Source organism: Scyliorhinus canicula, chromosome 5 (genome assembly GCF_902713615.1).
Source record: "Scyliorhinus canicula chromosome 5, sScyCan1.1, whole genome shotgun sequence".
In the NCBI taxonomy this organism is placed as follows: Eukaryota; Metazoa; Chordata; class Chondrichthyes; order Carcharhiniformes; family Scyliorhinidae; genus Scyliorhinus; species Scyliorhinus canicula.
In genome coordinates, this window is record NC_052150.1 from 156,178,464 (window position 1) to 156,191,867 (window position 13,404).

Here is a 13,404-nt window from a genome sequence, read left to right on the forward strand (position 1 = left end):
AACACAACTGAGGTTCCAGAAAAAACAGCCTGCCTTGGCATTTGTCTACTCCAGTAGACAATTCTACATTCTGCTTCCAAGGTTGGTAGGCCTGACTCTATCCTCCCACACCCCCACCCCAGAGTGAAAATTGTGCATATCGTGTTACTTTTTTACCAAGGCAGATCCAGCGCATCAGCAAATTTCCTGACTCGAGCTAGCAGTCTTGGTAGTGAAAATCCTGCACTGCATCTAGCTAGGTAGCTGCTATCTGATAAGAAACAAAATATATCAAGTATCAGCATGAAAGCTAATCATAAAATTGATTAGAAATTCTGAACTAATTCTTACTATTAAACTGAAGCCTACCAGCCTTAGGCTCATGGTTCTGCGGAGCTTTTCAGCTTTTACCCGTGAAAATTGCTTGTGTCATGTTCACGGAATGCCTGCTCACTGGCTATTTCAGCAAAAGAAGCTGCTACAATTATGCATAATGGGTGGAACCTTCCAATATGTTTTCAGAGTGTCAGGTTCAGGTTGAATACAGGCGTGGTTTATGCCATCACTCTGGTGGGGTGCACCTGATGAAGCCGGAGATCACAACACCATTTTTAAAGTGCACTCTGATCTGCACTAAAAAGGACCCTCCCTCTCCCCACAGACATGGGGAACACCCCAAAAGCATTGGGGCAATCCCCCCTAGAAGCATTGGTGTGGCACCCCCCCCCCCAACAAGCCTTGGGGTCCCCCCCCACCCCACAAGCATTGGGGCAATTACTCCCCCCCCCCCCCCGCCATTCACACACACAGGACAGACATGTTCCCCTCTTTTCCATGGAGGCTATTCTTACCTTTGTGCTCCCAGTAGGTGACCCTCGACTGCTGCAAGTTTAAATAAACCAATTGTGACCCTTCCGACATTATGTCATATCGGTGAGGTATGAATTTTCAGTGAGCAGGGCACATATTGCTGGGAAGCCCTACATTGATATTCAATTTTATTGAAATTTAGTGAAGTAAGGTTCCTGCCAGAAGGAACCTCATTACATTGCATGTGGTAAATCAGGAAATGAGATCTTGTGGTGAGATTCTCCTTTTCCGACTCTCAGGAGATTTTTGGCCTGCATCGCTGTTTAAGCTGATGGCTATAATATATTATTTTATTTTTTCATTTTGTATTTCATTCAGTGTAGAAATGAAAACCATGTCGTGAAAAGATCATAAATAATCATGTTAAATATTTCTGACCTATGTTTCACCATTTCAAACAGTTCTCAAATATTTAAATTGCAATTCTAACCAGAGGTTTACTGATCAAACTAAAGTTTGCACCAAAAATATGCATGAATTAGTTATTGGATGAATCAAAATTAGTTCATCTTTATTGGTGTCACAAGTAGGCTTACATTAACACTGCAATGAAGTTACTGTGAAAATCCCCTCGTCGCCACACTCAGGCGCCTGTTTGGGTTCACTGAGGGAGAATTCAGAATGTCCAAATTACCTAACAAGCAGTCATAGTTACTAACACATTTCTATAAAGACAAGTAAGCAACTATTTTTTGCTTATTGTTCATTTTAGGATGGAATTGCTGAAGAAAATTAAGAACTGTACTCAGTTGAATTCTGAGTATCAAAAGCATTTTCAGCGAATCAGGGAGAAGCTTCGCGAAAATCCAAAGGACAGGCAATTTGAATTTAGGTAACAGTATTACTTTTACTCAACTTTATTTCGAACCTAATTTTGTTTCTTCCCCCACTTTACAATTGGTTCGGGTTTAAAATTTCTGCACCACCGCCACAATCCCTTGCAATGAGATTTTTGCCACCTACCTGCTGGCGGGGTCTTCCGGCCCGTTGAAGTTGATCCTTGCCACGGGTCCCCCGGCAGTGGGACAGGTGAGTGATGCAAATTGTCATTGACTTTGGTGGGACACGATGATTCCCGTCAGCAGCCACTGACGAGCCGCCTTCATCGCATGGGCTGGAAAATTCGGCTTGGTCTGGAAGAAAAGGAGGTAGGAAAACTACTCTTGGCTTATGCCAGTACTATGTCAGGCTAAACACTTGGAAGCACCCATCATCTAGTTTAATGTATAAAAGTCTTGTGCATGGTCTATATTCCCTGGAAGTTTCACTCCTGCTACTTTTGACACTTCTATTATATTATTTGTAAATCTTGAAAGATACTTTGAATTCAATTTTGAAAGATACTTGAGACTTATCAATATCCAATTAATCAGTCAGGATTTGAGTGCAACCAAGATGAATGCTGAATTTGTAATCGGAGTTTAAGGCTGAATATAACACTCTAGTTGTACTGCAAAAACATATGACCATAGTGAGTACCAGTCCAGATCGAGTAGGACAATTGGCCTGTAAGAACTGCTCTTTCTTTCTTCTCAGTCTTCCTTGAGAGTCCTATTCCACCGCCTACTGCACTGAACTTGCCCAAAGTCTCTTACTTTATACCCTTTTTCAAAGTGCCTATCTGAATAGATTATTGACCAGGCTTTAATGGTCCTAATAAGATTTACTTCATTTCAAAGTACCCCATCAGACGTTGAGCTCTTTGTCCAAACCTTGGGTTGAAAATTCTGCCTTTCAGGTCATTCATCTGCCATTACCTTCTTGACATTTTGTACAAATCTTTGTCCTTTATCACTCATGACTCATCTTTTTCCTTATTACATTGGAGGGTGTTGTTCCCAAACTAGTTCCAGCCTCCCAGTAACATGCCTTCTCTGGTACCAAACTAACTCCCAAAGGTTTCATTTATTCCACTTACAGTTACATATGTCCAAGGCTCTTTGTAAGACCTGCTATCAACCTATTCAAAATGGCCATCCTGTTCAGTTGTTTTTAATGGAATTATGAAGTTTTGATCACTGTCTGCAAAATGTTCCCCCATTGATACCTCAACCACTTGCCAAGTTACCAAAAATTTAGTCTGGGACCGACCCCCCCCCCCCCCAACTCTTGTATGTCCCTTTACGTATTGGCTTAAAAAGTTCTCCTGGATGCATTTTAAGAATTCCGCTCCCTCTAAACCTTTCACACTTTGGCTTCCCCAATTAATATTGGGGAAGTTGAAATCCCCACTATCACTACCCCATGATTTTTATACTTCTCTGAATTTTGCCTACATATCTGCTCTTCTATTTCTTTCGGACTGTTTGGGGGCCAATAGAACATGTCCAGCAATGTGATTGCTTCTTTTTGGTTTTGATGCTGTACTTTATGCTCCAATCATTAAAATGAAAAGGCTTCATGGAATTTACATGGTGCCTACTGTCACAGCTATGGCTCGGGATGATCACAAATCACCACACTATTCCCAATTTTGCACCCTTAGAATTTGGTTTTGTGACCGTAACATATTGAAACTAGTGCAAAGCCTAAGCGATGGGAAGTCAACTCCTTGTTTGCAACAAATAATAAAATGCTGTAAACAAATTAAACATAATTTTTGTCGATGATTAATTATTTATTGGATCATGGTAATTATTTCTGAAGCTGCAGTTTGGTATCCTGAAGGCATTAATGGGTGTCTGTAGCTTTAACACAGGCTAGTTAAATTACGGAAACATTTATCGAATCCTCTGCCATTAGTGTCATTTTGACCAGAGGTATATCTGATAGCTATCTCGACAAGTGTTAATTTCCTGCACTGATGGGTTGATTATAGTGGTTGGAACAGATCACAAGATTTCTTAGAAATTTGCAACACCATTCAATTTAAAAATGTCATATGATTGCTATCCAGGTGACCTTGTTAAAGTAGCTGTTTTTATTGACAGCTATGTCTAAGGTGAAGCTGACATTTCTCCCTGAGGGTGAAGGATCATGATTTGGACAGCTTTGATGGACATCTTCGTAATTAGTAGCTTATATTAAGTTACCTACACACTCAACTCAAAGGTCTGTCTGAAGCCTGAGGAGATACAAGACTAGATGGTGAACAAGGCTGATGAGACTTTAAAAATGCTGCTTTTCAGAAGGCTAGAGACCTTTCATGCAGGCGTGGAAGAATGGCCCCAGTATATCGAATGGATGCGGTATCTCTTCCAGGCAAATGATATTGTTGGAGATGACCAGCAAAAGGTAATACTCCTGACTTCCTGCAGGCCCCAACTTTCAGTGTAATTATGAGCCTCGCCTACCCGACAGCCCCGGACGCAAAAACCTTGAATGAATTCAAAGAACTTGTTGTGAATCATATTGACCCCAAGCTGTTGGTAACCATGCAGAGATACCGCTTTAACACTGCTGAGCAAACTCCTAGGGAATTGGTTACGGATTTTATGACTCACTTTCGCAGGTTAGCTGAGCATTGTGACTTTGGCCCATCTCTCCCGGAGATGCTGACAGATCAGTTGGTGTGCGGCATAAACAATAGAGCTACCTAAAGGAAGCTGTTAGCAAAATCATCCTTGGATCCAAACAGGCCACAGAGTTGTCGCTCTCCCACGAGACAATGGAAAAAGGGATTCAGGAACTCCAGGATTCCATGGACTACGACGAGCACAGCTTTGGCCGGTCCTCATTTCAACGATCGACACTCCCCCCCAATGAATATGACTTACACAACCCAGTGTAGTGATATGCATCACTGTATATACACAAGGAGTTAATGTAAATACACTACAACTAAGTAACCACTAGAGGGAGCACCAGTGATGTATATATACATAGACAAACAGGAAGTCAGCAGGCACTCTTCACAGGAACGGCAGCTGGTGAGCAGGTCACAGACAGGCAGCTCAGACGTAACATAGTATAAACGCTGAAGAGAGAACAAACTCATACAAATAAAGCATCTACTTCAACTGTAAGACTACGAGCTTTATTCAGACACAAGGAATAATAAACCCAGTCCTCTCCAAAACAGCATTGTGATCAGACCTGTTAGCTAAGGGCCTCCACAGCCTCCAGCAGGAGTTAGACGTAGCATCCAGAAAATACATCACCATCAACACCCACACGGAGCTGTACGAGTACACCCGGCTTCCATTGAGGGTGTCATCCAGAGAGTGATGGAAAACATCCTCCAGGGTGGCTGTCTACCCGGACGATGTACTTATCACAGGAGCCACCGTGAAAGAACACCTGGGCACCCCGGAAGAAGTCCTTCAATGGTTTTCCGACGTGGCATTTGCCTGAAGAGGGGCAAGAGTGACTGCCTGGTGAAAGAGGTCACATATTTGGGATACCCTATCAATAAGGTCGGATTACACTCAGTGTAGGAACATGTCCAGGCCGTCAAGGGAGCTCCGACACCTGAGAATGTGACAGAGCTGAGGTCGTTCCTGGGACGTGCCAACTATTAAGGGAAGTTTATTCCAAACCTGGCTACCTGTTAATGTCTCTTCTGTCTTCTGAGAAGTAACCAGAAGTGTATGTGGAAAGCATCACAAGTGGAAGCATTTGCTTGGGTGAAGCGATAGCTGTTATCTTCAAAATTGTTGACTCATTACAATCTGTTGAAGCCGCTCATCCTCACATGCATTGCCTCCCCATATAGCATTGGGGCAGTGTTGTTCCATCGGTGGGACAATGGGTCAGAAAGGAGGATAGCCTACGCGTCCTGGGCCCTGGCCAACGTGAAGCACCATTCTGCGCAAATTGAAAAGGAAGTCTGGCCTTGATTTTTGCAGTTAAGAAATTCCATCAGTACATCTACAGGCGTCATTTTACTGTAATCATGGACCATAAGACCCTGCTTGGCCTATTCAAGGAGGATAAATTGATACCGCAAATAGCCTCAACCAGGATTCAATGGTGGGCTTTGCCGGCGGTGTACAAACACACATTCAATATCATCTGGGCGCACAGACTGCGCCGAGGATGGCCTTAGCCGACCCCCGCTCTCTGTATCCCCGTAGTATTACATTTTATGGACACATTACCTGTCACGGCCGCTCAAATCTTCGCATGTACTCAAAAGTACCCGGCATTGGCAAAACTGCCCCACGTCATCCCACATGGCGGACTTCAGGGGAAGCTCCTGAAGGAACTATGGGCCTACACGACAAAGCAGCAGGAGCTCAGCATGGCGGACAGCATCATCCTGTGGGGAGCCCGCGTGGTTGTCCCGCAGCCTGGTCAGCGAACCACCTTTCAGGACTTGCATAGGGGTTTTTGAAATGAAGATCCTTGCTAGGGCATACTTGTGGTGGCCAGAGCTCAATGGTGATATCAAGTGATCGGTACAGCAATGCGCGCTTTCCAGGAGCCCCAGAAACACCTCCCATCAGCCTAGCTGGACCCCTGGGATTGGCTGGGACACTTCTGGGCGCAATTGCACACCGACTTTGCAGGGTCCTTCTTGGGACCAATATTTCTGCTACTGATTGATTTCCCACTCAAAGTGGATGGACATGCACCAAATGTCTTCCACCACTTAGTGTATCACCACGGAGAAGATACACCAGTACTTTAGCACCCACGGGATTCCAGAACTAATTGTCACTAATAGGGTGAAACACATCCGAACTGCCCCATATCTCTCATCTTCCAATAGTCTGGCAAAACGGGCAGCCCACGCATTTAAACGGGCTGTGGGAAAACAAACTGCAGGGTCAGTAGATACAAAGCTGACACGACTATTCCACATGCTATAACCGAGTAGTGCCGGCAGAGTTGCTGACGTCTCCGGACCATCTGACATTTCTGAACCTTGGCAGGAAGGTAGAAAAGAAGCAGGGCCTTCAGGAGAAGTACCATGATCATTGAACATGCGACAGATTGAAACCTGGGGATGCGGTCCACATGCAAAATTTTGAGGACTGTACCCAGAAGATCCCTGGGACCATAGTGACGGGAACAGGACCAGTCTCTTACATGGTCAAAACTGGAAATTAAACCATGCGGACCACCTCAAAGGCAGGGAGCCTGCCCCAGATCAAACCATATTGGATGAATTGGTCTCACCTGCCTCCCCTGTTGCTGTCCTCAAACCAAGGAACACTTCCCCCTCAGAGACCTGTGCTCAGGCCAGCAGGATGAGGACGACTCAGCATCTGATATGGAGACAGAATCCACAGTATTTTCAGCGGACATTATGGTTGGATAGGGATCTCTGGCAGGGCTGCCTCTATGTTTTTCACAAGAAGGGCACTCCCTGACATGATATATCCCTTGATCCAGCCCCACAGTTGCGAGAAGCATAGCCATGGGCAAAACAGCGAAGGAGACCCCATATACAACCGGCTACCAAGGGATCTTTTGATTTTGGAGGCCCATGAGATGCATGGGGACATTGCAATTGATCGGCCTGTGGGCCTCATGAAATACCATCTCCCTCGCTAGTGGACGGAGACCCATCAGCTGGGGCTCGTGGAATTCGCCCTATAAAATCAGGCTGGACCGGACCGGCTAAAGCGGCAGTCCCGATTGGGACCTCGGAGCTGTGAGCCATATTGCGGCCTGTGCTTTTGTTGTCGAATTAAACCTCTTTTTACCTTCTCTGACTTCCTGAGCTTTCATAGATGGGATTTTCCATCACCCCCACTAATGGCTTCGGTCATATGATCCTGTGAGCCCTGTAAGATTATGACTCATCTTTAACCAAAATAGAACTTTCCCATCTGATTCCGATATCATTTCTTTTTCTTGGTGTCCAAAAATCTATTGATCTCCACCTTGAATAAAATCAATCACGAAGCATCCACAGCTCCCTGGAGAGAATTTCAAAGATACACAACTCACTGAGTGAAGAAATTCCTTCTCATCTCCAAACTTAAAGAATCGCACCCTCAGTTCTCCAGCTAGTCAGCATCTATGCTTTCAAAGCCCCCTCACAATCTTATGTATTTCTGGGAGATGGTCTCTTATTCTTCAGAACGGCAGCACTTATACGCTCAGAATACTCAAACTTTCATCATGGGACTTTCATCATACATTGCCGTTCCATATTAGTACCAATACAAAGCTATATCAGCTCAATTTTACACAAGAATCAAACACACAGTATCACCCCTCGTAGGTTCCGCAACAGAAATGGAAGATCAGACTGAGAAATGTGTTATCATGTCCAGAGCTTGTCGTAGAAATGATCTGTCCATCAGTGAGTTACGTGTTCCATGTATCAGAGCCATTCTCCATCCAGGAGTCGCAGCTGGGCAGGCCCTCCCACACTGCCCAATCTCATCGGAACCAAATCCTGGCATCCACATATTCCACAGGCGCTCAAGGTGCAGTTGACATCCTTAACTTCCAGCATGTTTGATGTGCCAGTTACAATCAGCACTCACCACACCAGCAACAAAAGCAGCAGCAATCTGAAAATCCATTTCTTCAACGGCATCATCAGGTGGCTCATTTGGATCAATGTCGCGTACCAGGTCCCGCAGGATCTTCTTGCTTCAAACTGGATTGCCTTCCGAACTCATACGGCCCCCTGAGCTTGGTGTCCCAGGACCCAGACATCTTCGAAAGAATTGTCCTTTCCAACTACAGAAAAGGAAGAAACAGCAACAGAAACCTCCAGGCATCTGTAGCCACCAGCAGGAGCAAGCAGCAAACACGACCTGCAGCTGTGAAGTGCTCTCATAATTAACAAGGCTAATTTGCCATTTGAAATAATCTACTGCTGTGAAGCTAGAGACTGCCCAGAGTCGAAGGGAGTGAAATTGGCTTTCAGGAGAGAAGCTGCAGCAGGGCTCGGTCCTGGAAGTGTTTGATAGGACAGACAGGCTGCAACCTGTTATGAGTCTCCACAATATTTAAAGATGGCTTGAAGGCCTCACAATTGAAATGCCCCTCACCCATCCCCCTAACCCCCCACTCCCGACTAAGCCTAATCCCTTGACCCAGTTTCATCCCACTTAGGGGAGGCTGATGCATTCGACTTCAATCTTGCTAATGGGATTCAAATGAATATAAATGAGGGTTAATGATATGCTTGCCATTTTTGCGTGAGATCCAGAAATCACCATCAGGTGTGTGCCGGGTAAATTGCAAACTGGTTCGCGGTCGGCATAAATCTCAATTTAGGCCTTTCTTGCTATTTAACCAGTGTGCTGGGCAACACGGTGGTTAAATCGTGGCCCAAAACTGTGCACAGGATCCAGGTGTGGTCTCAGCATAGCTCTGCACAATATAGCAGGACCTGTTCATTCTTGTATTCCAATACCCTTGTCATGAAGAGTATAAACCTGCCATTTACTTTACAAATCATTTTATTTGGGCAAAGCTGCTTGGTATTGCCAAACAGGAAGGAAAATGGCTTCAGAAGTCACTCTGTAATATCTTTATTTTTAGGGAGGGACATTTAGCTTGTGGATCTGTCCCAGCTAGAAATCTATTCTTTTTGTAAGGGGTTGAAATTTGTCAGATCGACAGGTTGAAGGAGTTGGGCGAGGCAGATGTGTCTCCCTTTGGCCACCTAAGCTTAATAAGTCTAATGCAGTATTTTAAAGTTCAAAATATTTCTTGATTTAGCAAAAATTCTGGTTTAGCACACTGGACTAAATAGCTTACTTTTAAAGCAGACCAAGGCAGGCCATCAGCACGGTTCAATTCCCGTACCACCAGCCTCCCCAAACAGGCGCCGGAATGTGGTGACTAGGGGCTTTTCACAGTAACTTCATTTGAAGCCTACTTGTGACAATAAGCGATTTTCATATTCTTAAGAGAAACAAATTGTTGGATCAAAATCCCTGTCAGCAACGGAGAGCCCGAGTCGAACAAAACAGACGTCAGTCATAAAACTAACCCACCACCATAAAGAATCCATCTCGAATGTTAAATATGATACAAAATTTTAGTTTGTCACTTGTGGGAAACAGAAGAACACGTCTTGATGCACTCTGAATGAGATTTGATAACAGAAGGGAATCTAAAATGTATCACCGTAATTTAAAATGGGGATCAATAAATATGTTAGTAACAAATTAAAAATATAAAGAGATGATGTTTAGCTGCCAGATTTAATGAATGATTTGACTTGACTACCATACATGTTACTCCAGTGAAGGTGATTTGTGTCTGATATTTTCTGTTTCTTTTTCTCCAAGCCGTGATTCTTTTTGCATTAATGTATATCTGACTCTTGTTAAATTAAACTTTTTTGCTAGTGTAATTAATTGAATATATGACTGTTCTGTGGAAAATAATTCTGCATTGAGAAATATTTTTACCAGGAGAGGGAGCACTTGGCACATGGATAGGCATACAGCTCACATTTTCAGGCACTGCAATGTATTCACACATCCAGTTGAACAAGAAACATATCTAAAATAAGAAAAATATTGCGGATGCTGGAATCTGAAACAAGAACAGAGGCCGCTGGCAAAACCCAACATGTCTGCCAGCATCTATCAGGAGAGAAACAGAGTTAATGTTTCGAGTTCACAGATATTTTGTCAGAACAAGAAACATGGCTCATTAGCTTTTAATTTGGCATAAAATATTTAAAACATAGGACTTGTGTTAGGTACACTGGTATAACACTGGCTGCAACTGGATGCAGCTTGGATCGAAAAGATACTCCAGACCTTGAAGTTAGTTCAATCAGGTTTATTGAACTAATAGCACAGTTAGCACAGTTCTCTGTGAGGTCGACTCTCTGCTAACTTAAGTGTGGTTATTCTGTCTGACTGAACCAGACTAGCTCTTAGCCACGTGCTGGAGGTGTGAGATTGTAACAACTCCCTTGACTGACTCTCTAGATGTTCATCAGTGGAAAGAGGCGGAGTGTGAGTGCCTCGTGTCAGATCCCACCCCTGAGTGTCCTGCCTGCTTATTGGTCATGTCCTGTTCTCTGTGTCCATTAGCTGCTTGTCTATGCCTGCCTGTATATCATTATGTGTGTGTCTGTATATCATGACAGAACTCAGTTGTAAGACTAATGTAAGTGGCTCAGCTCGGTAGTACAGTGGTTAGCACAGTTGCTTCACAGCTCCAGGGTCCCAGGTTCGATTCCCACCTTTAGTGTCCAAAAAGGTTAAGTGGAGTTACTGGGTTACGGGGATAAAGGGGATAGGGTGGAGGCATGGGGCTTAAGTAGGGTGCCCTTTCCCAGGGCTGGTGCAAACTCGATGGGCTGAATGGCCTCCGTCAGCACTGTAAATTCTATCTTGATACAAGGTACTTCCAGCTCCTGTACTGTAACCCCGGCGGGCTCCGCCTCTGGCTCTGCCCTCACCGGGGCCATATATAGACCGGCCACCTGTGAGTGGCACTCATCAGTACAACCGACTCTGACTAGGCAAGTTCATGATTAATAATGCCTAATGTTCACCACTCTCTCAGTCTCTTGGTGAATTGACGGTACATCAATTTATTAATCATCGACAGCACCATGGAAGCCGCTCTAAAGCCAGACAAGCTTGAACTCGAATTGCGCGCGTCGGAAGCCAAAGAGATATTCGAACATTGGCTTCGATGCTTCGAAGCCTACGTCGACTCCTCCACAACGCCTCCCACCGAGACCCTCAAGCTGTGACTCCTCCACGCTCGGGTGAGCCATCGAATCTCAGTCATGATCGAGAAAGCGGCCACGTACGGGGCGGCGGTCGCAACCCTCAAGGCTCATTTCGTAAAGCCCGTAAACGAGGTGTTCGCCCGACACCTCCTCACTACTCGCCGTCAACGTGCCGGAGAATCGCTGGACGAGTATCTGGAAATCCTGACTCTACTCGCGAGGAACTGCAGCTATCGAGATGTGACGGCGGAGGAACACATGAACTTACAGATCCGGGACACCTACATGGCTGGGGTCCGCTCGAACTACATCAGGCAGCGCCTGATGGAAAACAGGACCAGTTTTCTCAGTGCATTCCCCGCGGGCTTGGCAAACCCGTCACAGGCCTGCGCAACGCGCCTGCCAGCCCAGCCCGGGAACCGCAGTGCTACTTCTGCGGCCAGGGCCAACACCCCCGGCAGCGTTGCCCAGCCCGCACAGCGACGTGCAGCGACTGTGGGAAAAAGCGGCACTTCGCTAGAGTCTGTCTGGGCCGACCTAAGGCCCAGAAATCAAAAACGCACCAGGCCCGACCCATGGACTCGCAGGCCCGCAGACCCCACAATGTGGCTGCATGCCTGCCCGCAACGCCCCCTTCAGACACGTCATCAGCCTCGTGCAACCCGTGGGGGCCGCCATCTTGGCGCTGCCTCCAACACCGACTGGCACGTGTGACTCATGGGGACGACATCTTGGCCGCCGGCTCCGGCACCGACCGACATGTGCGACTGATGGGGGAGGCCATCTTGGTCACCATCTTCGCCCCAGCCCGACACGTGCGACTCATGGGGGCCGCCATCTTGTGACTCCACCGACCACACAGCCCACCCGCAACTGGGCGCAGTCACCCTCGACCAGTTGCAACCAAAACAGCTGAAGAACTCCATAATGATCGCCCGGGTCAACGGGCACGAGACCCCCTGCCTTTTCGACTCTGGGAGCATGGAGAGCTTTCTCCACCCCGACACGGCAAGGCGCTGCTGCCTCCACACCTACCCAGCCTCTCAAACAATCTCCCTTGCCTCCGGTTCCCATTCGGTTCAGATCCGGAGGTACTGTATCATCAATCTCGCAATGCAGGGCCCAGAGTACGATTGTTTTAAGCTATACGTCCTCCCCCACTTCTGCGCCCCTTACTACTCGGATTGGACTTCCAATGTAATCACCGAAGCACTGACCCTACAGTTTGGAAACCCTTGTACCCCCTCACGCGACCCTCAAGGTCTCCCTCCCTTCGCTCTTTGCGAACCTCACTTCCGACTGTAAGCCCATCGCAACCAGGAGCAGTCAGTACAGTTTGCTAGACGTGACCTTTATCGGAGGTCCAGCGACTGTTGAGTGGAGGGATCATCGAGGCCAGCAACAGCCCCTGGAGAGCGCAAGTGGTGGTTGTCCGGACCGGGGAAAAGAATCGGATGGTTGTGGACTACAGCCGGACAATTAACCGGTTCACACAACTCGATGCGTACCCCCTCCCCCGCATAGCGGAGATGGTCAACCAGATCACGCAGTACCGTGTGTTCTCCACGGTCGATCTGAAGTCTGCCTACCATCAGCTCCCAATCCGCCCGGAAGAGCGCCACTACACTGCCTTTGAAGCAGCCAGCCGCCTCTTCCACTTCCTAAGAGTCCCCTTCGGCGTCACTAACGGGGTCTCGGTCTTTCAGAGAACAATGGACCGAATGGTGGACCAGTACGGTTAGCGGGCTACATACCCGTACTTGGACAATGTGACCATCTGCGTCCATGATCAGCAGGATCATGACGCCAATCTTCAGAGGTTCCTCCAGGCCGCTCAAACCCTCAACCTTACATACAACAAAGGAAAGTGTGTCTTCCGCACTACCCGACTCGCCATCCTCGGCTACGTCATGGAGAACGGAGTCCGACGACCCGAACCCGACCGTATGCGCCCCCTCACAGAACTCCCCCCTCCCCACAGCCTCAAGGCCCTAAAA

The 13,404-nt window shown here is 46.6% G+C and overlaps 1 protein-coding gene across 2 annotated transcripts in view; it reads left to right on the forward strand.

Moving 5' to 3' along the window:
* dnah5l (dynein, axonemal, heavy chain 5 like) overlaps window positions 1-13,404 on the forward strand; it is a 493,661-nt gene that overhangs the window by 83,738 nt on the left and 396,519 nt on the right. For both annotated transcript variants that reach the window (XM_038797876.1, XM_038797875.1), the window contains exon 14: window positions 1,562-1,681. In XM_038797876.1, the coding sequence (XP_038653804.1) occupies window positions 1,562-1,681 (120 nt within the window). The remainder of the gene's footprint in view (window positions 1-1,561; window positions 1,682-13,404) is intronic.